The following is a 25344-nucleotide window of genomic DNA, read 5'->3' on the forward strand; positions in this document are numbered from 1 at the left end:
AAAAGGAAAGCTGATCACACAAGCAAACTTTCCTACACCATTGTTAAGAAATCCTGCAATCATACCTCTGTTACTGTATCGCTGTGAATAATAACTTTTTAAACCTGGGTAAACAGCCCAAATGAAATTCAATTTCAATGAAATAGAATTACTGCAGAAAAATTAAAAAAAAAAAAAAAGACTAGGCAGCTATACAAAAACATTTATTAGCTAAAATTTAAAGACAATTGTTAATTCTTTAACCCAGTTATTTTATTTCTTAACACAAAACAAGGACCAAGGGTTTTAACACAAAACAAGAATGTAAGAACTTATATTCTTCATGTAATAATACATTAAGCTAATATGTATTCTTAAAATCATTTATTTTAGTCAGAACGAGAGGGGGCCAAAAAATAGACACTTACTAGATCCCTTCTTATGTGCTAGAAAACATTCTGTTGGTTAATTTTCACAATTCTACATCAGGTACACTTTTTTCTTTCTTTGTTTTCTCTTTCTTTCTTTCTTTTTTAACAAATGAGAAAACTGAATCCCATAGAATTTCATGAGACACTGACACAGCTTATATTTTTTAGTAGCAAATATTTATTAATAAATCAAGATACTCAGGGGTGCGTGGTGGCTTAGTAGGTTAAGCATCTGCCTTCAGCTCAGGTCACAATCTCGGAGTCCTGGGGTGGAGCCTCATGTCGGGCTCCCTGGTCAGTGGGCAGTCTGCTCTCTCTCTCCCTCTGCCCATCCTCCTGTTCTCTCTCTCTCTTGCTCTTGCTCAAATAAAATAATCTTTTACAAAAATAAAAAATAAAAACACTTAGGTCTTTATACTTAATGACATTTATTTTCTTACAGTAATCCTAAATATGCTGCAGTTTTCACACCAAGATGATTTTAAGAAAATAAACACAGCATTCATGTACATTATTCAAGGTTCCACTGAATTGTGTGGAGAGACAGGACAGGAACCCAGACACTCTGGACACAAAACTATCACTCTTAGTTATTAATTTTGATATCTTCTCCTGAATAAAGGGTGTTCAAATGGAGGGAAGGAAGGCAGCAAGGAAAAGATGATGAGAATGGCACAGATAAGCTTGAAGCATCAGCTGCACCCAAGGCAAGAGGCACTACAAGGAAATTAGCAGGTGTGTAAGAAGGTTCAAGAGCTTGGTGAGCACAGACTATAGGGTCATTACATTTCACAGGGTTGAAATACGGAAAAGCTTCCTGAGAAAAGGAACATGAGGAGAATTTATAGATGAGAAACCCATGGTTGGTGACACTCAAAAATGAGACAGTGCCAGCCTCAGAGTCTAGGGAAGCTCTAACACAGTGGGGAGGAACAAACAGGACCAGGATTAAGATGAAGGATCAGAGGAGGATGACTCCTCAAAAGCATTATATTCAAGTTGATGTGGCACCTTTTAATGCAGTAATCATATGTGGTAGAAACATAGAATAAAGATGTTGATCATTTCAATCATGTCTATCATGAAATTTCACATTTGGTTCTGGGCATTTTCCTTCCTATACCTCCAGGATCTACCTCCCAGTAATGTTTCCCAAAACCCAATAACCAGGGAGCCCAGGAAACATTAATTGTTATTATATGCATTATTCGATTTCCAACAGCACATACATCTCATTTGTCTTTGATCTGTAGAAACAGGCAGTACCTGTTGTATTTTGGAGATGATTTGGAGTCATATGAGCTGCAGAAAAATTGGGGCTGGGTGAGAGACATGACATAGCTTTATTCATGACACTGTGAGAGGGATCTTGGGAATAACCTGAGTGAGAAATAAGAATTCTGTTCTGTTCTTGGGGAGAGGTATAATACTACAGAAGCAGAATATGTATGTATGTGTTAGAAGGGAAAACATGGGTATTGGAACATGAGACCTACAAGGAATGAAAAATTCTGAAAGGTGATGAGAACAAGGTGGCTTGATGACACTGATTTCTCCTCACCTCAGTAGCACTACATGTGTCAGCTCTCAAATAATAAAAAAACATAATCAAGACAAGCAAAGGAGGCAGCCCTGAAATCTCTTCCCCTAAAGTATAGAGTAAGGACTGGATACTATGGCGAGGTAGTGAACTGGTGAAGGAGATTATGACCCAGACACCTGGCCACTCCCCATCAAATATGACCATATCATCATGTGATGTCCTTTGTGATCTCTCTCCATACATAGAAACTGTGCCCTTTTCTCCTTTTAGCCCCTGCCCGCAAGACTCCCACAGCCACTTATTTGCTCCAGCATTCCTCACCTTTAAACATTTGCATTATCACTTTCAGATCAGGAATTCCAGACACTTTCTTTTGTTCCTTGAGAAAAGTTATTTGTTTCTTCAGAGTCAAGTTCTTACTCCTAAAGATGACAAAAATTGAAACCCACACTTCTGAATTTTTGTCCTTTCAAAATGACTTCCTATTCACCCCATTGAAGAGTTTGAACCCTCCTCTCCAGAGACCCTGAGAAAGAGGACAACAGACTCCTGACCTTGGAGCCAGAAGAAATGTGTTCATGTCCACATTCCCAATTACCCTCTGTGTGACCTTAGGAAAGTCTTGAGATCTTGGAGACACAGTTTCTTCCTTCAAAAATTAAATCATCAACCTCTACCTCTCGATCTCCTAGGAAGTTTATGAAATAATGGATATAACAAAACAAAACTTTGGTACCTTAAAAAAAACTTAATGTGTGGAAAAGTCACTGCATGGATGTGGGTTCACTGCATGGATGTGGGTTCCCAGGGCAGATGATCAGAAAGTAAGGTTGCAGAACCTGACTCCTGAATGTTTGGAACATATCATGTATGGGAATATTATCTGGGGAGAACCAAGCTCTTTAAACTCTGCCCAGTAGGAAACCCTCAGAATAACATTTGAGCTTTTAAGTTCTCTGGGAAAATTCGCAAACACTCAGAACAGAAGACACAAACCACTAAACTAATAATGGCCTGAATTTCACGTGTTAGGAAAAAGCTTGATGCTGTGAGGTAGGTGTGCAAATTTAGATACAAGGATGTTACCTTTCCATTCTGGCTTCTAAAGTATGTGACCAAGATGGATCACTTGTGTGTACTAAAGCCAAAATATTCCCTGAGATTCAAGTCTGTTTTTGGAGATCTAAACAGAGCCGTATAGAAGGTCTCTTCAATTCCCAGGGCAGAAGTTTAAATATAAGGAGATTTTCTCCAATTCTAGGTGCTTGGCAGGTGAAGCAGACATAAACTTACCATGATAAGCCAAGCACCTATGAAATAAAAGTACCTGAGTTAGATACGGGCATGCAGGTGGATAAAATTTATGAAGTCACAGGGGTCTGCCACCTCTTATCCCCAGTACTGCTACTGACCCACACTGTGACTTCCCACCACCCACATTCCCTCCCATAGTACCTGGTCCATTCTCAATAGTTATAGAACACTCAAACCATGATCTGTGAACAGAAATTTGGCATATAACTACACCCAAATTTTCCTGCCCTGAGAGATGTTTTATTCTAACTGATCATCACAGAACTCTAATGACTTTAAACCTCTTTTTACCGCACACAAGGACCATCTCTGATCCCCCATACATACCTTTCCATGATGTGATGCACATCCTAGGGAGAAAAGGGAAGACATGAGTCAAGAGGTAATAGAAACTCCCCCTTAGAAAGCTTCATCCCATCCCCACCAATCCCATGGTAGGAGTAAAGATGGCCCCAATGTGAGAGCAAGTAAGTAAAAATAAGACCCAGGCTAATCATTCCAGAAGACTCATGTGAGGTTGTCAGATTCCTAAAAGGCAGAAACAGCTTTGAGCCTTGCAGAATTATAGCATGAAGCTTCTAGTATTTGGAAATGAGACTTATTTATGAGGAAAACTACACTTCTGTAATTTTTTCCTAAATGCATGAGATGGTTTGAATAATGCAATGCTTCCTTCATTTACTCAGTAGAAATGTAAAGTGATACACTATTATTTGCCAAACATCAGGACAGGCGTTGGAGACTCAAAGATGAGTAAAAAAAAGAAAAAAAAAAAGAGTAAATCGTAGCATCCCTCAAGAAGTTTACATGGCTTTGTGGAGGATACAAGCAAATATATTGTTAGGTGTTTTTCAATTATCTCCTCATTTTACACACTATCTACAGTTGACCTTGTCCACTCTCTTAAATTCAACACACACATATGTGCACTTATTTCCAACTCTTTGTTTTTATTCAGTTTTGTCTCTTAGATGCTTGTTAACATAGACAGTAGTAAAGAAGTCATAATAACTAGTAGGTTAGGAGGTATAATATGTAACTTACCACTCACCAACCAAATCATCTCCTCTCTTATACTCCATTGTTCATAATGTTACTAATATCCATTCAACCACTGTCCTAAAATTACAATTTTTACCTGCACTTCAGGCTCTACTGAGCAATTTAATCCACGTTCTTTTTTTTTGTTATTGTTTTAATTTTTTTAAGTTTTTATTTAAAATTCCAGTTAGTTAACGGTGTAATATTAGTTCAGTTTAGTGCACATTCTTAACAGTTTTTAGCCATCTGATTTTATCATCACAGGTATTGTTTTGGTTGTCTGAAGATATATCTACCAATATATTTGGTTTCCTTTACCTCAGCCTTACTTCTTTCATGTCACCAAAAATAGGCCAACAGGTGGGTCAATAAGTGCAAAAAAAAAAAAAAAATCGCTCTCTGTATTAGGGCTTTTATGTTGTATATGCCAAAAAAGAAAACCAGATTAAGTGGAGAAAGGATTTGGGAGGGCAGTTATAACTTTAATCAAAGCTGAATTTTGAACCTCAAACCCTATGCTCAGGATCTGGTCTATGTCCTCCAAATTCTATTTATTCCCTCTATATTGACTTTACTCTCCGTTCATGAAGGAAATTTGAATCTCCTGATATAAGCTCCAGAAGAAAAGAGAACTTCTCTTCCCAGTTAAAAACAATAACATAAACGATAAGAATAAAAACAACAACAAAACACAAACAGAAAACAAAAACCAAAAAACTCTTACGCCTGCGTGTCATTGCTCTGCATTGATCAGGTACCCATATTAAATTATACCTGTGTTGGAGCTGGAAGGAAATGAAACAAATTTGGAGGTGACTTTCTATATCTTACTGAAATTAATTTAGTATTAATCTGAAGTAGACCACGAAAGAGTAAGATGCATACTGTAATCACTAGAACCACCACTAGGGAAGGAAAAAAAAAATGAAAAAACAAACAACAACAACAAAAACCCCCACAGAAATAGGAAAACTTAACATTTTATACTAGAAATACTTAACTCAAGCAAAGGTAGTTAAGGAGAAAGGACAATGAAAGCTACAGGTGACACATGGGAAAAAAAACAGCAATATGAAAAATATAAATACAGCTACATCAACATTAGCACTAAATGTTACTTTCTTAACACCCCCATTTATTTATTCTTTGTTTTTAATAGAGAAAATCTTGTGTTTTAATTTTAATTTTAACAATTAAAACAATTAATTTTAATTTAATTTTAACAGAGAAAATCTTGTATTTTCTCTGTGATCACGAATTTTACATATTTTTTTTATTTCTTTTCAGCGTAACAGTATTCATTGTTTTTGCACTACACCCAGTGCTCCATGCAATACGTGCTCTCCTTAATACCCACCACCTGGCTCCCCCAACCTCCCACCCCCTGCCCCTTCAAAACCCTCAGGTTGTTTTGCAGAGTCCATAGTCTCTCATGGTTCACCTCCCCTTCCAATTTCCCTCAACTCCCTTCTCCTCTCCATCTCCCCATGTCCTCCATGTTATTTGTTATGCTCCACAAATAATTAACACCCCCATTCAAAGGCAATGATTGTTGGACTGGATAAAAAGCCAAGATTCAACTATTGCTATCTGTAAGAGATGATTTTGGATCCAAAGACACAAATATGGCCAAACTAAAAAGATAGAGAAATATACATGATGCAAGCAGTAATCGTAGAATAGCTTAAGTGCCTATATTAATATTACACAAAATAGACTTTAAGACAATAAGTATTATGAGAGAATGAGAGGATAATTTCAGAATGATAAAAGGTTCAGTACATCAAGAAGGGATATAACAATTACAAGTGTAAATGTACCCAACAGTAGAGCTTCAAAATACACAAAGCAAAATTGAAAGGATTAAAAAGCAAAATAGATAATTCAGTAGTTGTATATTTCAATAGCTCACTCTAAATAATTGATAGAACAGTGTGTATGAAAATCATCAAAGATACAGAAGACATGGATGATACCATTAACCAATTTGACCTAACAGACATCTATAGACTATTTAATCTAATAAATACAGAATACATATTCTTCTCAAATTCACATAGAAAAATTTTCTGGACATACAATATTTTAGTCCATAAAACAAGTATCAGTATATTTAAACACTGAAAAAATATGTGTTTTCTGATTATGAAGAAATTATATTTGAAATCCACATCAGAAGAAAAAGTAAGAAATCAAGTATTGTTAAATTAAACTGCACACTTTCCAGGTATTTAACCAAAGAATACAAAAATACTAGCTCAAAGGGATACATGCACCCCAATGTTTCCAGCAGCATTATCTACAATGTCCAAATTTTGGAAATGGCACAAGTGTCCATCAATTGACAACTGATAAAGAAGATGTGTTGTATATATATTATAATATATAATAATTTATTTATGTATTTTATATAAATAAATTATTTATATAATAATGTGGATGTGGTATTTATTTGTATGGTGGATATGCATAGATAGATAGATAGATGATAGATGATACATAGATAGATAAAGATATATATGCCATGGAATATTACTTAGCCATACAAAAGAATGAAATCTTGCCATTTGCAACAACATGAATGGAACTAAAGAGTATTATGCTGAGTGAAATGAATCAGTCAGAGAAAGACAAATATCATACGATTTCACTCATATGTCAAATTTAAGAAACACAACAAATGAGGAAAGTGAAAAGAGAGAGAGAGAGAGACAAACCAAGAAAGAGACACTTAACCACAGAGAACAAACTGATGATCAGTGGGTGGGAGATGGGTTTAATAGGTGATGGGATGGGGATTCAGGAGGGCACTTGTGATGAACACCTGGTAATGTATGTTAAGTGCTGAATCACTATATTGTACATCTGACACTGATATTACACTGTATGTTAATTAACTGGAATTTAAATAAGTAAATAAATAAATAATATAAAAATAAAAAATATATGGAATATTTCTAAATCATTGCATTTATATCACTAAATACTATATCAGAAATGATGGTCTCAAATAAGTAATCAAAGTTTTCTCTTTAAGAAACTAGGAAAAAAATGGCAAACTAATCCTAATATACACACACACTTTTGTTCATATGTGTACACACTCATGTTCATGTATGCATACATTCTCATGTTCATATATCCATATACACATACACTCACAAAGTAAACAATAAAGATGAAACCAGACACAAATGAAATAGAAATGTTAAAAAAAAAAAAAAAAAAAAAGGCAGGGTGCCTGGGTGGCTCAGTTGGCTGAGCAGCAGTCATTGGCTTAGGTGGTGATCTCAAGGCTCTGGGATCGAGCCCCTGTTGGTCTCCCTGCTCAGTGAGGAGTCTACTTCACCCTCTCCCTCTGCCCCTCACCCCACTCATGCTCCCTCTCTCTCCCTGTCAAATAAATAAAGTCTTCAAGGAAAAAAAAAAAAAAGAAAGAGAGATCAAAAAAGTCAATGAAGTAATAAAGTTTATTCTTGAAGAAAATTAAAAAAAAAAGTTGACCAAAGACAACTAAACTGTCCAAGAAAAAAAGAGAAAAAGCACATCATCAAAATCAGAACTAAAAGAGGGGACATTACTGTGTGTGCTATAGAAACCAGAGGGATTATAAGGGATTATTATGACTACCTTTATGTCTACAAATCAGGCAACTTTAGAGTGGACAAATCCCTACAAAGACATTTATTATCAAAATCTGACTTAATAATGGTAAAAATATAAGTAATCCTAATACATATTTTTAAATATTATTTTAACCCTTTTGAAAAAGAAATAGGATGAGATGGCTTCACTGGTGAATTCAATTGAATATTTAAAGACAAGATAATACTAGTAGTTCACACTTTGTTTTTTGTTTATTTGTTTTTCAGGAAATAGAAATAGAGGGAGAAAAATCTTAGTTTATTCTATGAGGGGGGAAAACAGGGTTCTAGAATGTGACATTCACTTGTTTGTGATCAAGCTGATTCATGAAGAGGTACTGAGAAGTCTTTTAGCACTAGATCAATGATCACAGAGGCCTCTAGACTATCCCTGGATACCATGCAAATTCTGCCTGTCAGATTTCTGCACTGCACTTGATAAATAAATACGAGATTGTCCCTTGTTATTTATTCCTATAATCTCTGTCACAGATACAGGAAAGGGGATACTGCAAGGCCAAAGGAACCTTAGTGTCATCACCAGGAAGAGCAAAGAAACATGGGAGAGAAGGAAACACGGTCTTCATTTTTTCTCAAATCTCAGATGCTGGGGCTTCTTCCTGAGTCTTACCTGCAGCATGTCTACTGGTGACCCCTGAAGCCGATGCTCTAGTTCTGAAATCAGGTCTTTCACCATCTGGCTCTGCTGGGCCAGCTCATCCTCCACTGAATCCAAGGAGTCGAGAATAGTTTTCTCCTCTCTGTCCAGCTTCTGCACTGTCTTCTGCTCCTCATCCTCCAGGATAGTCTTCAGTTTTTTAAACTGTGTCTGGATACACCTTTTCTCATTTTGTATATGATTCTTCAGGAATGAGAAAGAGAGAGAGGTAGTCGGGGTATCAGGCAAAGACCGGGAGCCAGAAAGAGAACTATTTTCTTTGGAAACTTCTTACTGGGAAATGAGAGAGAAGCAAAGGAGCAATTCTTGGGGATGCTGACTTTTCCCATTATTTTTTCTCCATCACATTCCAAAATAATGGCCTCACGTTTACATTATTGAGGCTAACCTGAGCCCAAAGAGGATCCTTGGGTATGGCTCTTCTTTCACACAGCTGTCCAGGACAACCAAGTTCTCTTTGCTTTACTCCTGACTCCCACCCCCTCACCCTTGGCTGAAAGTTGAACAATACAGACAGAACCCTGAGTCATTGCTAACAGTCTTCCCCCAGGAGGGTCAAAGACTCAAAATCGCAACAGGAATTTAACGCAGAATTCACTAGCCATCCTCTATGTGAATACCTCCCTTTAATTGTCTGTGTTCATTTAAAACATGTTCATTTTTCAGCCCCCACCTTTATCAGGGAAAAGATAAAGAACTAACCAAATGACTTTTGGACACATTGACTATCAGGAAACAAAAAGGAAGGGAGCTCCTTATGAGTAACACCCAAGGTCCTGTCTATATTTTTGTCTCACTCAGGAAGTATCTCTCCCTACCTTCCAGGAGGTTCTCTGTTCTCTGAGGTTAGCTTTCAACATCTCTGCTTCCTGCTGCTCCTCCCTCGCCTTCTGCAGAGCTGTCTGGAGCTTCTCCTATGGAGAGGAGTCACACCAGAGTCAAGCTGTCAGATTTCTAAGTGTCAGCACAGAGGATAAATGGAGAAAATATTAGGCCAATGTCCAAAGAGACTAGAGTTTACAGAATCAGTGAGAACAGCAATTAGAAACTGTGACTTGGAAGAAAACTTGACGTGATAAATGTGTTCTTTAAGACCCAGGTGATGAGCACTGGGTGTTATTTGCAACTAATGAATCATTGATCACTACGTCAAAAACTAATGATGTAATTATTATATGTTGGCTAACTAAACATAATAATAAAAAATCTTTTCAGCATCTACAGAAATAATCACTTTTTATATATAAATGTATCAATTATATTAACAAAATTGCATTCTATTCAGAAAACTATATTAAAAGATTTCCCAGTATTTAATTATTGCATTTAAAAAAATAAACCAAAATTAATCAAGAGGAAAAAAAAAAGATCCAGGTGATAGACGTCACCAACCCGCATCAAAAAGAGGGGATGATTCTGTTTGTACTATTAGAACAAACCAAGCCCTCCAGCAAAGAAAGAACTTACATCTCCATCTACCCTCCTGTTCAACTCAGTGATGAGGGTCTCTCTTGGGCACTACATTTCTGCCCGTCTAGCACAAGGTACAAAAGTATCTCCTTTTGACTAAATCTGTACTGTAGGTTTATCCTTTTGTAATTTAATAGAATACACAAAAATGTCCTTCAGACAAAAAAATTTTTTAAAATGTTCATCAGGCCTTTAGAAGGTGAGAATAGAAAGAAACGACATCAGAGGCCTCGGGTCTATGATGACAAGGTAATGAAAGTTGAAAGCAAAGTGGAGATTTCTCATCAAGTTCTATTTTCTGCCCTATATTCCCTCTATCCTGGTCTCTTACCTGGTACTCTTGGACAGCCTCATCCATGGGGACCGTTTGGTGACCACGGTGCTCCTGAGACCGGTCGCAAACCCAGCAAAGGACCTTCCCATCCTTCTTACAGAAGAGCAAGAGCTTTTCCTCATGGCGTTCACAGAGATTTCTCTTTTGCCCCTCCTCAGAGCTCACCTTGACCTCTTGGAACATCTCCACTATGTTGGCCACATGCCAGTTAGGCCGCAGCTCCCTAGCACAGTAATGGAATTGGCACACAGGGCATTTGGTGCTCTTCCCTTCCTGGCTTGTCTTGGACTCCTCGTTCGCTGCAGTGATGCAGGCTTTGCAGAAGCTGTGGCCACAGTTCAGGCTCAGGGGTTCCTTCAGGAGGTCCAGGCAGATGGGGCAGGTCACCTCCTCCTTTATGTTTGTCAGGAGTTTAAAAGCCATAATAGTGGCTCCCTTGCTCCTATCTCTCCTGACCTCAGTGATTCCTCTTGCTCACAGATCCCTGCATGAGGGAAGGTTAAAAGGGGGCAGAGTTGGAAAGGTTAAGAATAAAATTATACTAATTGTGTAGAAATTAAGGACAAGCCCAAATCATAATATTGAAGGACAAGAATGAAAAGGTAGAGAAGGGAGGAGTAGGGGACCCCATTGCAACCAGTCCCCTGAATTTAGCTGGATATCTACCAAACCATTCTGAACACCTGTGAAATCAGTCTGAAATGTAAGAATGTACTGGGATCTCTGCAAGCAGAAAAGCAGGGCCTATCACAAGGTGGGAAGGGCAGAGTTGTGACTTGACTAGTGACTCTGCGGGAAGATATCAGAAGATAAGCAGAAGCGGGTGGGAACCACCTTAGCTAAGCTGGCTTCTGGAAAGTGATATAACACTGGAGCACAAAAGCATAGTTTGCCAGGGTCAGCAAAAACTTTCAGAGCAGTAGCAGCTGGGAAAGGCTTTAGAGCAGCACCCAGACATGATCCAGGAGCTGAGGGTGCACGCATGAGCCCACAGCTCCTTGATGTTTTAGAAGCACAAAGGGCAGGGACATGTGGGGGCCCCTGGGATGACCTCTGGGAGAGTCACTGCGGACATGCACCACGGGAGGCTGCAGTTTTCAGCAGCACATACAGAAACAGAGACTCTGTCCTGGAGGGCTCGGTGAAGAGCAGACTGCGATTTCTCTGTTCTGGGACAGAGGTTTGGGTGCAGCCATTTTTGCTCTGACCCTCTGAAGAGGTACAGAAAGCCACCAGAGAACAAAAGCTCAAATAAAAACAAAAGCTCCAGTGAGCCCATCCCCTGTCAGGGGCAGCACAACTCCTCCTAAGCAGGGTTGCCTGAGAAGCAGCATGGCAGGACGCCCCCCCACCCCCAGAAGACAGGATGGAAGAACAAAGGGACAACAACACTCTGGATCTCATAAGATTGTAAAATCCCAACATCAGGGGAAAATATATTTAGCTCCAGGCATTGCCTCAAAGCTTATTTATTTTTCAAATACAACTCTCTATTTTTTGTTGTTCTTTCTCTTAGACTTCTCTGTTTTTTCTTTTTACCTTTTTCTCATTTCAACCAGATCTTTAATACAACAACTTCTATTTCATAGCAGTTGTTACTTTTTAAAAATATTTTACTTATTCATTTGACAGAGATAGAGAGCACAAGTAGGCAGAGTAGCAGGCAGAGGGAGAGGGAGAAGCAGGCCTCCTGCTGAGCAGGTAGCCTGACATGGGACTTGATCCCAGGACCCTGGGTTCACAACCTGAGCTGAAGGCAGATGCTTAGCTGACTGAGCCACCTAGGCACCCCTCATAGTAGGTTTTTAAACTGTACTTTTTCACACCTATATTTTTTATAGGTATATGCTTCATTGTAGTCCTTTTTTCCCTATTCAATATGACCTTTATATATATATATATATATATATATATATATATATATATACAAGTTTTACTTTCCCTGTAATTTTGAGAAGTAGTGTCCTCTAATATACAGACCAAAATATGCCCAGGAACAAATGAAACACCCTACTTTGTCCACACTGAGCGATTATAGCCCTCCTTCCCCTCACCCCACTTTTTAAAAAAATTTTAATGTTAAAAAAATTTTTAATTTTATAAATTTTATTCTTGTGTTTCATTTTGGCTTTGCTTATTTGGTGGTGGCTTCCAACTGCTCTGGAGTTTCCTAGGGTGCATCTTGCTAGGGTCATGGTTGATATTTTGGATTCTGTACATTCCCTCAACCATCCCTCAACAGAATGAGTATGAGGAGGAACTCCCAACAAAGAAAAGAACCAGAGACCATGTCCCCTGCCACATATCTAATGGATATGGATATAAGCAAAATGTCAGAGATAGACTTCAGGGTAGCAATCATGAAGTCAATAGCTAGGACTGAAAAAAGTATTAATGAAAATACAGAAACTCTAAGGGCAGAAATGAGATCTAATCAGGCTAAACTTAAAAATACTATGAATGAGATTCAGTGAAAACTGGATTTTCTAACAGCCAAGGTAAATGAGTCAGAAGAATGAATTACTAATCCAGAAGATAGGCTGATAGGAAGGAAGGAAGCCAAGGAGGATAGGGATAGGCAGCTGAAAGCCCATGAGAACTGACTTAGAGAGATGGAGGATGCCATAAATGTTCCAGTGTCAGAATTATTCGTATCCCTGAGGGGGTGGAGAAATAGAGAGGACTAGTAGGTATATTTGACCAAATCATAGCTGAGAACTTCCCTAATCTAGGAAAGGAGATAAGCATCCATGTCCAAGAGGCAGAGAGGACCCCTTCCAAGATCAATAATACCAAGACCCAGTCATATAATAGTGAAACTTGCAAATCTTAGAGCCAAGGAAGCTATGCTGAGAGCAGCTGGGGGAAGAGATTTCTTATGTATGGAGGGAGGAATATCAGAATAATCTTAGACCTGTCCACAGAGACCTGGCAAGCCAGAAAGGGCTCGCAAGACATATTCATGGTACTAAGTGAGATGAATATGCACCCAAGAATATTTTATCCAGCAAGGCTGTCATTCAGAATGGAGAGAGAGACAAAGAGCTTCCAGGACCAGCTGAACATGAAAGAATATGTGAAACATGAAAGAATATGACCACCAAGTCAGCCCTGCAAGAAATATTAAGGGGGATTCTATAAAAGAAGACCCCCAAGAGTAATATAGACCAGAAATTTACAGAGTCAATCTGTAGAAACAAGGACTTTAGAAGCAGTATAATGGCACTAAATTCATATCTTTCCATAGTTACTCTCAATGTGAATGGCCTAAATGCTCCAATAAAATGGAACAGGATTTCAGATTGATAAAAAGATAGTACCCACCCATATGCCCTCTACAAGAGGCTCACTTTGAACCTAAAGACACCCCCAGATTGAAAGTGAGGGGATGGAGAACCATTTATTGTGCCAAGAGACCTCAAAAGAAAGCTGGAGTAGCAATTCTCATATCAGACAAACTAGACTTTAAGCCAAAGACTGTAGTAAGAGATGTAAAGGGACACTATATCATACTTAAAGGGTCTATCCAACAAGAAGACCTAACAATTATAAATATCTATGCCCTCAAGTGGGAGCAGCCAACTACATAAACCAGCTATTAAACAAAATAAAGAATCATATTGATAATAACACATTAATAGTAGGAGACCTCAACACTCCACTCTCAGCAATGGACAGATCATCTAAGCAGAAAATCAATAAAAAACAAGACCTTTGTTTTGGGCCATTGATCAGATGGACTTCATAGATAATTATAGAACATCCCACCCTAAAAAACAGAACACTCAATCTTCCTGAGTGCACATAGAACTTTCTCCAGAATAGACCACATACTGGGTCACAAATCAGGTCTCAACCGATACCAAAAGATTGAGATTATTCCCTGCATGTTATCAGACCACAATGCTTTGAAACTGGAACTCAATCACAAGGAAAAAAAAAAAATGGAATGAATTCAAACATTTGGAAGCTAAAGAGCATTCTGCTAAAGAATGATTGGGTCAACCAGGAAATTAAAGAACTTAAACAATTCATGGAATATAATGAGAATGAATACACATCAGTCCAAAACCAATGGGATATTGTAAGGCGGCCCTAAGGGGGAAATATAGGCATCCAAACCTCTCTCATAAAATTAGAAAAACAAATGTACAAGCTAACCTTACACCTAAAGGACCTGGAGAAAGAACAGCAAATAAAACCTAAATCAAGCAGGAGAAGAGAAATAATAAGGATTAGAGCAGAGATCAATGAAATAGAAATCAGACGAACAGTAAAACAGATCAACAAAACTAGAAGCCGGTTCTTTGAAAGAATTAGTAAGATCAAGAAACCTCTGATGAGACTTATCCAAAAGAAAAGAGAAAGGACCCAAATTCATAAAATCATAAATGAAAGGGGAGAGATCATGACCAATACCAAGGAAATAGAAACAATTATTAGAAATTATTATTAGCAACTATATGCCAACAAATTAAGCACCCTGGAAGAAATGGATGTCTTCCTGGAAACTTAAAACCACCAAGACTGAAACAGGAAGAAATAGACAATCTGAATAGTCCAATAACCAGTAATGAAATTGAGGCAGTAATCAAAGACTTCCCAAAAAACAAGAGTCTAGAACCAGGTGGTTTCTCAGGGGAATTCTACCAAACATTTAAAGAAAAAATAGTACCTATTCTACTGAAGCTGCTTCAAAAAATAGAAACAGATGGAAAACTTCCAAACTCACTCTATGAGGCAAGTATTACCCTGAATCCAAAACCAGACAAAGACCCCACCAAAAAGAATTACAGACCAATATTCCTAATGAACATGAATTCCAAAATACTCCACAAGATCCTAGCCAATAGGATCCAACAGTACATTAAAAAGATTAATCACTATGACCAAGTGGGATTTATTTCTGGGAGGCAAGCGTAGTTCAACATTCACAAATGAATCAACATGATAGAGTACATTAATAAAAGAAAAGGTAAGAAAAATATGATCTCAATTGATGCAGAAAAAGCATTTGACAAAATACAACATCCTTTCCTGATTAACACTCTTCAGAGTGTAGGGATAGAGGGGATATTCCTCAATACCATAAAAACCATCTATGAAAAGCCCACAATAAATATCATCCTCAATGGGGAAAAACAGAGCTTTTCCCCTAAGGTTAGGAACATGGCAGGGCTATTCACTATCACCACTGCTATTCAACATAGAACTAGTTCTAGTATCAGCAATCAGACAACAAAAAGAAAAAAAAAAAAGGCATTCAAATTGGCAAAGAAGTCAAACTCACTCTCTTCACAGATGACATGATACTTTATGTGGAAACCCCAAAAAAGACTCTACCCTCAAATTACTAAAACTCATACAGCAATTCAGTAATGTGGCAGGATACAAAATCAATGCACAGAAATCAATTGTTTTTCTATACACTAACAGTGTAACTGTAGAAAGAGAAACTAAGAAATTGATTCCATTTACAACAGCACAAAAAACAAACAAACAAACAAACAAACAAAAACAACAACATAAGATACCTAGGAATAAACCTAACCAAAGAGGTTAGGGTCTGTATCTTAGAAAGGGTCTATATCTAGAAATTACAGAACGCTTACAAAAGAAATTGAGGAAGACACAAATGAGAAAAATACACAAATGAGAAAAAGACACAAATGAGAAGACACAGATGAGAAAACATTCCATGCTCATGGATTGGAAGAATAAACATTCTTAAAATGTCATCCTACCCAGAGGAATCAACACTTTCAATGCCATCCCTATTAAAATACCATTGGCATTTTTCAAGAATCTGGAACAAACAATCCTAAAATTTGTATGGAGCCAGAAAAGACCCCAAATCACCAAGGGAATATTGAAAAAGAAAAACAAAGCTAGAGGCATCATGTTGTCTGACTTCAATCTATATTACAAAACTGTGATCACCGAGGCAGCATAGCATTGGCACAAAAAAAGAATCATAGACAAATGGAACAGAACAGAGACTCCAGAAATGGATCCTCAATTCTATGGTCAACTAATCTTTGACAAATCAAAAAAAAAAAAAAAAAAAAAAGAAAAAGAAAAAAGAAAAAAGAAAAAAGACTATCTTCAGTAAGTAGTGCTGGGAAAGTTGGGCAGCTACATATAGAAGAATGAAACTGGACCATTCTCTTAGACTAAACACAAAGATAAACTCAAGATGGATGAAAGACCTAAATGTGAAACAGGAATCCATCAAACTCCTAGAGGAGAACATATGCAGTAACCTCTTTGACATCAGCCACAGCCAACTTCTTTCAAGACACATTTCCAAAGGCAAGGGAAACTAAAGCAAAAATGAAAATTAGGGACTTCACCAAGATAAAAAGCTTCTGCATAGTAAAGAAAACAGTCAACAAAACTAAGAGGCAACCTATGGAATGGGAGAAGATATTTGCAAATGATGTTACAGATAAAGGGCAGGTATCCAACATCTATAAAGAACTCCTCAAACCCAACACACACAAAACAGATAATCACGTCAAAAAAATGGGCAGAAGACATGAGCAGACACCTCTCCAAAGAAGACATACAAATGCCTAACTAGACACATGTAAAAAATGTTCAATATCACTAGCCATCAGGGAAATACAAATCAAAATCATAACGAGATACCACATTACGCCAGTTACAATGGCAAAAATTAACAAGGCAGGAAATAACAAATATTGGCAAGGATGTGGAGAAAGGGGAACCCTCTTATGCTGTCAGTGGGAGTGCAAGCTGCTATAGCCACTCTGCAAAATTGTGTGGATTCTCCTCAAGACATTAAAAATCAAGCTACCCTACAACCCAGCAATTGCTCTACTAAGCATTTACCCCAAAGATACAGATATAGTGAAAAGAACCCCAATGTTCATAGCAGCAATGTCCACAATAACCAAACTGTGGAAGGAGCCAAGATGCCCTTCAGAAGATGAATGGATAAAGAAGATGTGGTTCATGTATACAACGGAATATTCCTCACCCATCAGAAAGGATGAATATGCACCATTTGCACTGACATGGATGCAACTGGAGGGGATTATGCTAAGTGAAATAAGTCAAGCAAAGTCAATTATTATATGGTTTCACTCATATGTGGAACATAATAGTACAGAGGACCATGGGGAAGGGAGGGAAAACTGAAGGAGAAGGAATCAGAGAAGGGGTGGAACTATGACAGACTATGGACTCTGGGAAACAAACTGAAGGTTTTAGAGGGGAGGAGGATGGGGGAATGGGGTAACAGGGTAATGGGTATTAAGAAGAGCACATGTTGTGATGAGCACTGGGTGTTGTATGTAACTAATGAATCACTGGACACTACATCAAAAACTAATGATGTACTATACGGTGACTAACTGAACATAATAAAATAAGGTTAAATTAAATTAAATTAAATTTAGAAAAGATACCACATTTGGAAAGTTATTCCTTTGCCCCTGATCTCTCGGGTGGCCTCTGTTTCTGGGTGGCAGATATGGCCCTGGGAGAGGATGAGTAAGGTTAGTGATTTGGGCTTGCCAGCTGTCACCCCATCAAACTCCTAAGCACAGCCAAACCAAAGTGATGAGAATTTATCTAGAGTCATGCAGAAATGCTACAGTATTACCCAGCAGGCACTAAAATGTTAGGATTCAAAGATCCCTCTGCCTTTGTTCTTGCTGTGGAGAGAAGGAACTTTCTACCTCTGAAAAACAGAGGATTCTGGTTGGTCCTCAGCGACACGCAATTCAGAATTATAGAATGGGAAGGAGAATCTCCGGGGTAGATTCAACCTGTAGAAATAATGGTACCTCTGATGAGGGAGCAGGAGGCTGGCTGAGGACAAAGCAAAAGCTGGCACCTTGCATCCCCTCTCCACCCGCTCCCCTCGGTAATATGTGTGACATTCCTCAGGCACCCCTGACTGCCATAAACTAGAAACAAATAGTTAACTTGCAGAGATCACAATCCTGCTAGACAGGAATCTCCCAACTATCTTGATGCTAATGGCTTGCCAAAAGACAACATTGATCAAGCCTCCGGTATCCCCGCACCTTGTAGGCCCTCTTTAGCATATGAAAGCTCTGTTGAAACCTCCCTTTACCTCACCTTCCCCCAATCGCAGGGTACATAACCTGCCATCCCTCACAACCCAGGGCAGCAGCTCTTCCTGCCCACGGGTCCTGTCCCCGTGGTTTAATAAACCACCATTTTGCACCAAAGATGTCTCAAGAATTCTTTCTTGGTCATGGGCTGCGGACCTCAGCCCGCCTAACCTCACCTAGGTTCTAGAACTTCATCACCTCCAGGAAAGCACAAAGCCTTTCAAGTCTTCAAACTTCCCTTCTTTGAGGACTGCCCTTCCCCCAACTCCCCCAGGCCTCTTCCCACCCACCCCACCCCCACACTCTAAGCAGGAAGCTTGCAAGCTGGGCGTTGTCCCCATCTGCCCTTCACCACAGCTGCCTGAACACACATTAAACCCACTCCAAAATTCAGTTCTCCCCACCTCTGCCCTCTGCAAACCGGTCCACACACCTTCAGACACCAGGTGAGAAATCGTGGCTCCTTGGGGGAAGTGTGGAGGCAGGCCAGGTGTGGTCAGGATTCTCTCAGCAAACTAGGGGCCAATCTCCACCAAGCTCTCGAAGTGCTAAGTGAAAATGAAAATTAAATTCTCCCAGACTGGCAGGAAAGGAGGAGAGATGCCACAGACCAATAAGAGGCCTGCGCATGGGACCCCAGGAAGTGACAAGGCTTTGTGTGAACTCCTTCTTGTCTGTTCCACTCTTAGAAGATGCTCTCATGTCTTTTCAAGGTAATCAGTCCTTTGGAGCACTAGGCTTACCTGAACAATATAATTTCACACAAATCCCCCTAACTTTTTATCCCAGAAATGAGCTTTCCTGTGGAGGGGAATAAAATTCCTCCTTTACCACAAGGAGGGACCCACGCTGAAGGCTGCCCTGAGGCAGCCCTGGGGATATGCTCTCTAGTCTTATGTATTCACCTAAGGTAAGTTAATCCTATTAGGCATGTGAGAGGGAAGGGCTACCGGACTCTGAAATTTCCTCCATGGGACAGTCAGTGACTATCCCAAACTGGCAGCACAGTGAGACTGACCTTCAGAATTTGGATTCAGTACCACCAAAATAACCCTTCTGCTAAAGATGCTGGGAAGATAAAACTGTAGGCAGTGTCACTTGCTGGGCAATGCCATCTATTATTATTTAACATATAATCTTTATAACCTTAGCATAATAAAAATGAATCAGGAAAATCATTGTGGGGTGATGAGGGAACAGAAGCCTGGCTGAGGACAAAGCAAAAGCTGACACCCTCCAACCTTCGCCTACCCCCACTCCTGGGTGGGACATATGTGACATTCTCTAGGAATCTCCCACCCACCTTAATGTTAATACCTTGCTAGAGGGTAAAACGACCTTGGCAATGGCAAGGCCTCTGGTATCCAGTATCTTGTAGGTCCTCTTTAGCATATGAAGTTCTGTTGAAACCTCCCTTTTCCTTACCTTCCCCCAACTCCATGGTACACAACCTACCACCCCTCACAACCCCGGGGCAGGAGCTCTTTCTGCCCTCGGGTCCTGTCCCCATGCTTTAATAAACCATTTTGTACCAAAGATATCTCAAGAATTCTTTCTTGGTCATCAGCTCCGGACCTCACCTATATTCTAGAACTTCATCATTAGGATCTCGTTATCATGCTACTTCTTCTGAGGTCTCTTCATATTATTAACAGCAAGCATGCACCTCATTTTGTTGTTGTTGTTGGTCCTTGATCCCTGAGATCAAGACCTGAACTAAAATCAAGAGTGGAATGTTCAACCTGCTGAGCCACCCAGGTGCCCCTCATTTTGTTTTATTAAAAGTTGTCAAGACGTCCCTTATGGAAATTCTTCCTATGCGCTCTTCTGGCTGATCTCCCAGGTGAGGTCAGCTTCTGGGTGGCAGAAATGGCCCGAGGAGGAGGAGGAGCAAGGTTTGTGTATTTGTTGTTGTTGTTGTTGTTTTTGTGTGAATTGCTGTAGATCCCTCAGTTTGAACTTGGAAAGCTTGTAAGACTAGAAAACACCAAATAAACTTCAAAGCAGAGCAATCATCACCCCATTAAGGCTTCCAAACCCAGGGAGGACAGGGTGCTAGGAATTTCTGTGGAGAGTCATGCAGAAATCCTACATTATTGTTAAATTGTTAAGCTTCAAAGAACTTTCTGACTTTCCTCCGTTGTCTTCCTCAAAGTACCTTTTTCATCCCTGAGCAGAAGAGCCAGGCCTAGTTCTCTTCTCTGCTGCTCTCAGTGCAGAACTGGTCCAGTAGTCTGGGATGTGGCCCACAGACACTCCATAGGTGCCTTGTCTAGGACTTCCCCCCTTGGAATTTTTCTGGAAGTCATTGCCGAAACTAGGGTTACTCTTAGAGGTGAGGACTCAGTCACCATTCCTTTAATTAGAAAATGAAAATGCATGAGTGGAAGGCCAGAAAGAGATGTGCGTGAGAAACCTGGCGTTATTATTGATCTTATCAGTGGTAATCACCCCTACCTCACACTGCACCCCTAACTGTGAGTTTCTTGAAGTCAGGGAGCGACTTTCTCTATTCTGTTGCTTGTTGCCTCAAATCTATTAGAAGCTATTGCATATAAGGATTGATAGACAGAATATGCAGATATGTAACTATAAAAATATTTATAATTGAATGGAATATCTTGATGATAAATCATATTTCTAGTCTACCATTCTTGCTATGAACACAGTTGCTGTCACATCATATAATTCAGTTATTCTCCAGATGCCTGGGTGGCTCAGTCATTTAAGCACCTGCCTTTGACTCAGGTCATGATCCCAGGGTCCTGGGATTGAGTCCTGCATTGGGCTCTCTGCTCCCCAGGGAGCCTGCTTCTCCCTCTCCCACTCCCTCTTCCTGTGCTCACTCTTTCTCTGTCAAATAAATAAATAAAATCCTTTTAAAAAATTCAGTTATTCTTCTGGTATCAATAACATACGTTAATTCCCCTTTGATACTTTTTTTATTGAAGTATTAATTAACATACATTAGTTTAGGTATACAACATACTGATTCAACATTTGCATACATGGTGAAATGTTCAACACAGTTAATCAAGTCATCTATTACCATAGGAGGTCATGAGAAAAAATTTTTTCCTGTGATGAGAACATTCAAGATTTACTTTTGTAGCAACTTTCAAATTTGCAACACAATACTATTTGCTATAGTCACTATGCTATACATTATATCCCCATGACTTATTTTGTAACTGGAAGCCTTTACTTCTTGATCCTCTTCACCCATTTTGCCAACCCCCAAACCCTGGCCTTTAGCAACCACCAATCTGATCTCTGTATCAGTGAGTTTTGTGTTGTTATTTTTGTGTTGTTAAGTACCAGACAGAGAAGAGGTCTTTGTCTAAGGAAGTGCTTTCCTTCTGATCACTACAATCAATACCACTATGCTGTGCTCATCAGACAGTCAGACTCTGAGCTCTCCAATCCCCTTCAATTTCAACCAAATATACCGAAAATATCTCTATTCAATATCTCTGCATTGACCACCCAACTGTATACCATCATTGTTCCCTTCCTGAATTTGTGGGAATCCAAAATGGTATAATCACTGAATAAAATCTATCAGTTTGTATAACAAAAAAGGAAAAAAAAAACCCACTAAAATTCAGCAACTGAACTTACAGCTTAAAATATCCAAAGAAAGCAAAACTGAGATTGTGTTTCCATGAATGGAGGTATTTATCTGAACAAAACAGCACCCATAACCTACAGAGCAATAGTATAAACCATGAACAATTGCAAAAACAAAGCAAAACAAACAAAAACATGAAGGCACTAGAGACTGACAAAACTTTTAGATTCTAGGGTGTAACAGACAATTGGAAGAAGGGAATACGACTGGACAAGTTTTCTGATTTTATAGCTTTTTATTTGAAAGCAAAACTCAATTGGTAATGAGTGGGACAGTTAAAACTCAGCAGCATACAGACTTATTAGCTTGATGAGCAAGAAGAATGATTTGGGGCTATCGTAACAGCTGAAAAATGGTAGGAGAATGTCTGTAAAAGAGAGATTCAGAGGAGTAAATCTCAAATTGTACATACACACTGACCAACTCTTTGAACTACACATTTGAGACAGATTATCAAGCAGCCTAAATTGAGCTAAAGGAACTGACCAGAGATTTCAGCTTCTGCAAAATGCATGAGAGACTTTTGAATGTGATTTCAACCAAAGGCTTGAAAAAAAAAAATTCTTCAGAAAAATAAACAGAATCCAAAGTCTTTACATCTCATTCACAATTCTCCTGGGGGAATTTTAGATGTATGTTAAAATTGTTCAACATACAAAGAAACTAACATGGCCCATACTCAAGAACAAAGGCAATCAATGGAGATCAACTCCAAAATAATGCAGATGTCATATTTATGACAAGGATTTACAACAGGAAGACAAGGACTTGAGAGCAGCTATCATACCTAGGGTTAAATACTATGAAAGAAAATATGTTTATAATAATAAGCAAATAGGAAATGTCAAAAAACAAATAAAAATAGTTTTGTTAATTGAAATGCTAAAACTAAAAGCTATAATCACTCAAAAAATAATCTAGGACTGGCTTAAGAGAAATTCAGGATCACAAAAGAAAGACTACGTGAACTTAAAGTTTAGATTAAGGGAAATTATCCTGTATGAAAATAATGAAGAGAACCTCAGTCATCTGTGGGAAAAAAAAATCAAGGTACTAACAACACAGGCTTAAACCACAGACTAACTACTAAACTACAATGATAACAAAACTATAAAGGTAGTTCAATTAGACGGAGAAAAGTTGCATGTTCACTTCAATACATGCAGAAAAGCATTGCACAAAGCCATTCTGTAATAAAAAAGAGAAAGGAAGGAAGAAGAGGTGTTCAGAAGGGTGCAGGTAAACTAGGTGTAGGTGAGCCCCAGGAAAAGAGGCTCTACACAGAAGTGGGTGAGGTGTTAAAAAGGTTCAGGAATGTGGTGGGCACAGAATGATGGGGCTCGGACAGTTCCAAGGATTGAAGTATGGATAAACAGTCTGAGAGAAGCAACATTTAGAAAATTTGTAGATGAGTGACCCATGGTTTGTGACATTGAAAAATGAGACGATGCCTGCATCATAGTCTAGGAAAACTCCAATACGATGGGGAGGAACAGCCACGGAAATAGTCAAGACCATGGGTTGAGATGTAGAAGACTCCTCAAAGGCCTTATACCCAAATTCATTCTGTAACCCAATAACCCAGTAGCCACATTGAGGTCTGTATCTGGAGTAAGCACTTTGATGATCTGTGCCTTGTCTAACACCAGACTTTGTATTATGGAAACGTGTTCTACAGTATACCCCCAGAATCCAGGCACACTTCTTGGATACATCTATTTCCCAATAGTGTTTCCCTGAGGAGAAATATTGGGACCCCAAGATACCAAAATTAGTACAGTCCACAGGCCAAATTGGCATAGACATCACTTGTCTCTGATCTTCTGAAAGGACAAGGTTTAAATTTAAGTTGATTGGATTCAGTGTGATGTCCACTGCAAGAAAAAAAAAAAAAATTAAGATCAGGTGATTAAATATGGAGCAGGTTTATCTGGTGACATTGTGAAGAGGGAACATGGGAAGTGGCTAGGTAGAGCTTGTATTGATGGATTGGGGAGGGGGTGAAACACTGGGGAATATATTTCATATATATATTCATATGTATATGTATACATATATTCATATGTATATATATGAATATACAATATTATATATAAAGGCATGGACCTAAGATCATGAGATCACACTGAAATCACAAGTTTCTGAAAAGACATGAGAAACACAGGGATTCTTACCCCAGTAGCACTGGACATGTGTTAGCTCTGAAATGATAAGAGATTCAATGATGTTGACTGGAAGCAAATGATTAAGCACTAATACCTATCTCTTCTCTGGAGTAGGGCCAGCAGAGGGGAGCCCTGGGAGGCTATGAACTGGTGAATGAAATGGTGAACTAAGCACCTTGCCATTCCCCCTTAGATACAACCACATCTCTCTCAGCAATATCCCTCCTTCTTTGAATACACTCCTCTCTTTGAAACTATACCAGCTCCCCAGTTTAGTTGTTGACACCACAGGAATCTCGCTTCCACCCTCCTGTCCTGGCTCTCCTCACCTCTACACATGCGCAGCACTGTGCTCAGATCTGGAGCATGGAATACACTCGTCAGTCTTTTGGAAACAGTTTTTGGCTTCTTCAGTGTCCAGATCTCACTCCTAGGCATGACAAAAAGTGTTGACCCTACATCTCTTACCTTGCAACCTTCCAATACAACTGCCTTTCTCTCTCCTTCCATGCCACTGATGCACTTGAACCTTCCTCCCTGAGAAGCCTGAGCCGGGGGCGGGGAATAGGGAGAGTTCTGATGCTGAAGCCAGAAGAAATGTGCTCATGTCTATCTTCTCATTTACTATCTGTGTAATCTTGGGAAGGTCTTCACCTCAATGGAACAGTTTCTTCTTCGAAAAATGTAATAATTAACCTTTTTCTTGATACCTCATGGACATAATAGAAAATTTGATAAAATGACATGCAGAAAAAGCTTTTGCTACCCCTAAAAGAGATATGTAATATATGGGCAAGTCAATTGCAGTGGGTCTTTCATGGCGGCCATATATGTGTCTTCCCAGGCAGATAGATCAGTACTGAGGCTGCAGATCCTAGCTGTAATGTGAGATCCATAAGTCTCTTTTTAAGAGCCTATGAGCTTGTGCTCTAGTCCAAAACCTGAACCCCACTGGTGAGACCCGCAAATAACATTGGAGATTTCAGGTGCTCTTGAAAAAAGTTA

General features: G+C 39.0%; 2 protein-coding genes across 3 annotated transcripts in view; both read right to left on the reverse strand.

The window, feature by feature from the left end:
• Positions 1–187: 187 nt before the first annotated feature.
• LOC308350136 (tripartite motif-containing protein 5-like) lies at positions 188–19099 on the reverse strand. 2 transcript variants are annotated; one of them, XM_080815140.1, is made up of 7 exons: positions 18977–19099; positions 10433–10919; positions 9450–9545; positions 8584–8814; positions 3595–3617; positions 2275–2375; positions 188–786 (listed from the first exon to the last, which is right to left on the reverse strand). In XM_080815140.1, the coding sequence occupies exons 2-7, from the start codon at positions 10856–10858 to the stop codon at positions 773–775; spliced, it is 891 nt and encodes a 296-aa protein (XP_080671266.1). In that variant the 5' UTR covers positions 10859–10919; positions 18977–19099; the 3' UTR covers positions 188–772. The 2 variants fall into 2 exon arrangements, 1 of the variants encoding a protein (XP_080671266.1); XR_013967501.1 differs by having other exon boundaries at positions 619–786; positions 1677–2375; positions 18977–19089.
• A 2375-nt stretch (positions 19100–21474) lies between these two features.
• The window catches only part of LOC308350163 (E3 ubiquitin-protein ligase TRIM34-like), a 49998-nt gene continuing 46128 nt past the window's right edge, over positions 21475–25344 (reverse strand). The window contains 3 exon segments of the mRNA XM_080815166.1: positions 21475–24048; positions 24349–24375; positions 24669–24769. Coding sequence (XP_080671292.1) covers positions 23483–24048; positions 24349–24375; positions 24669–24769 — 694 coding nt within the window. The 3' untranslated portion in view covers positions 21475–23482.

The sequence above is a fragment of the Martes martes genome, assembly GCF_963455335.1.
Source record: "Martes martes genome assembly, chromosome: 10".
NCBI classification, from domain to species: Eukaryota; Metazoa; Chordata; class Mammalia; order Carnivora; family Mustelidae; genus Martes; species Martes martes.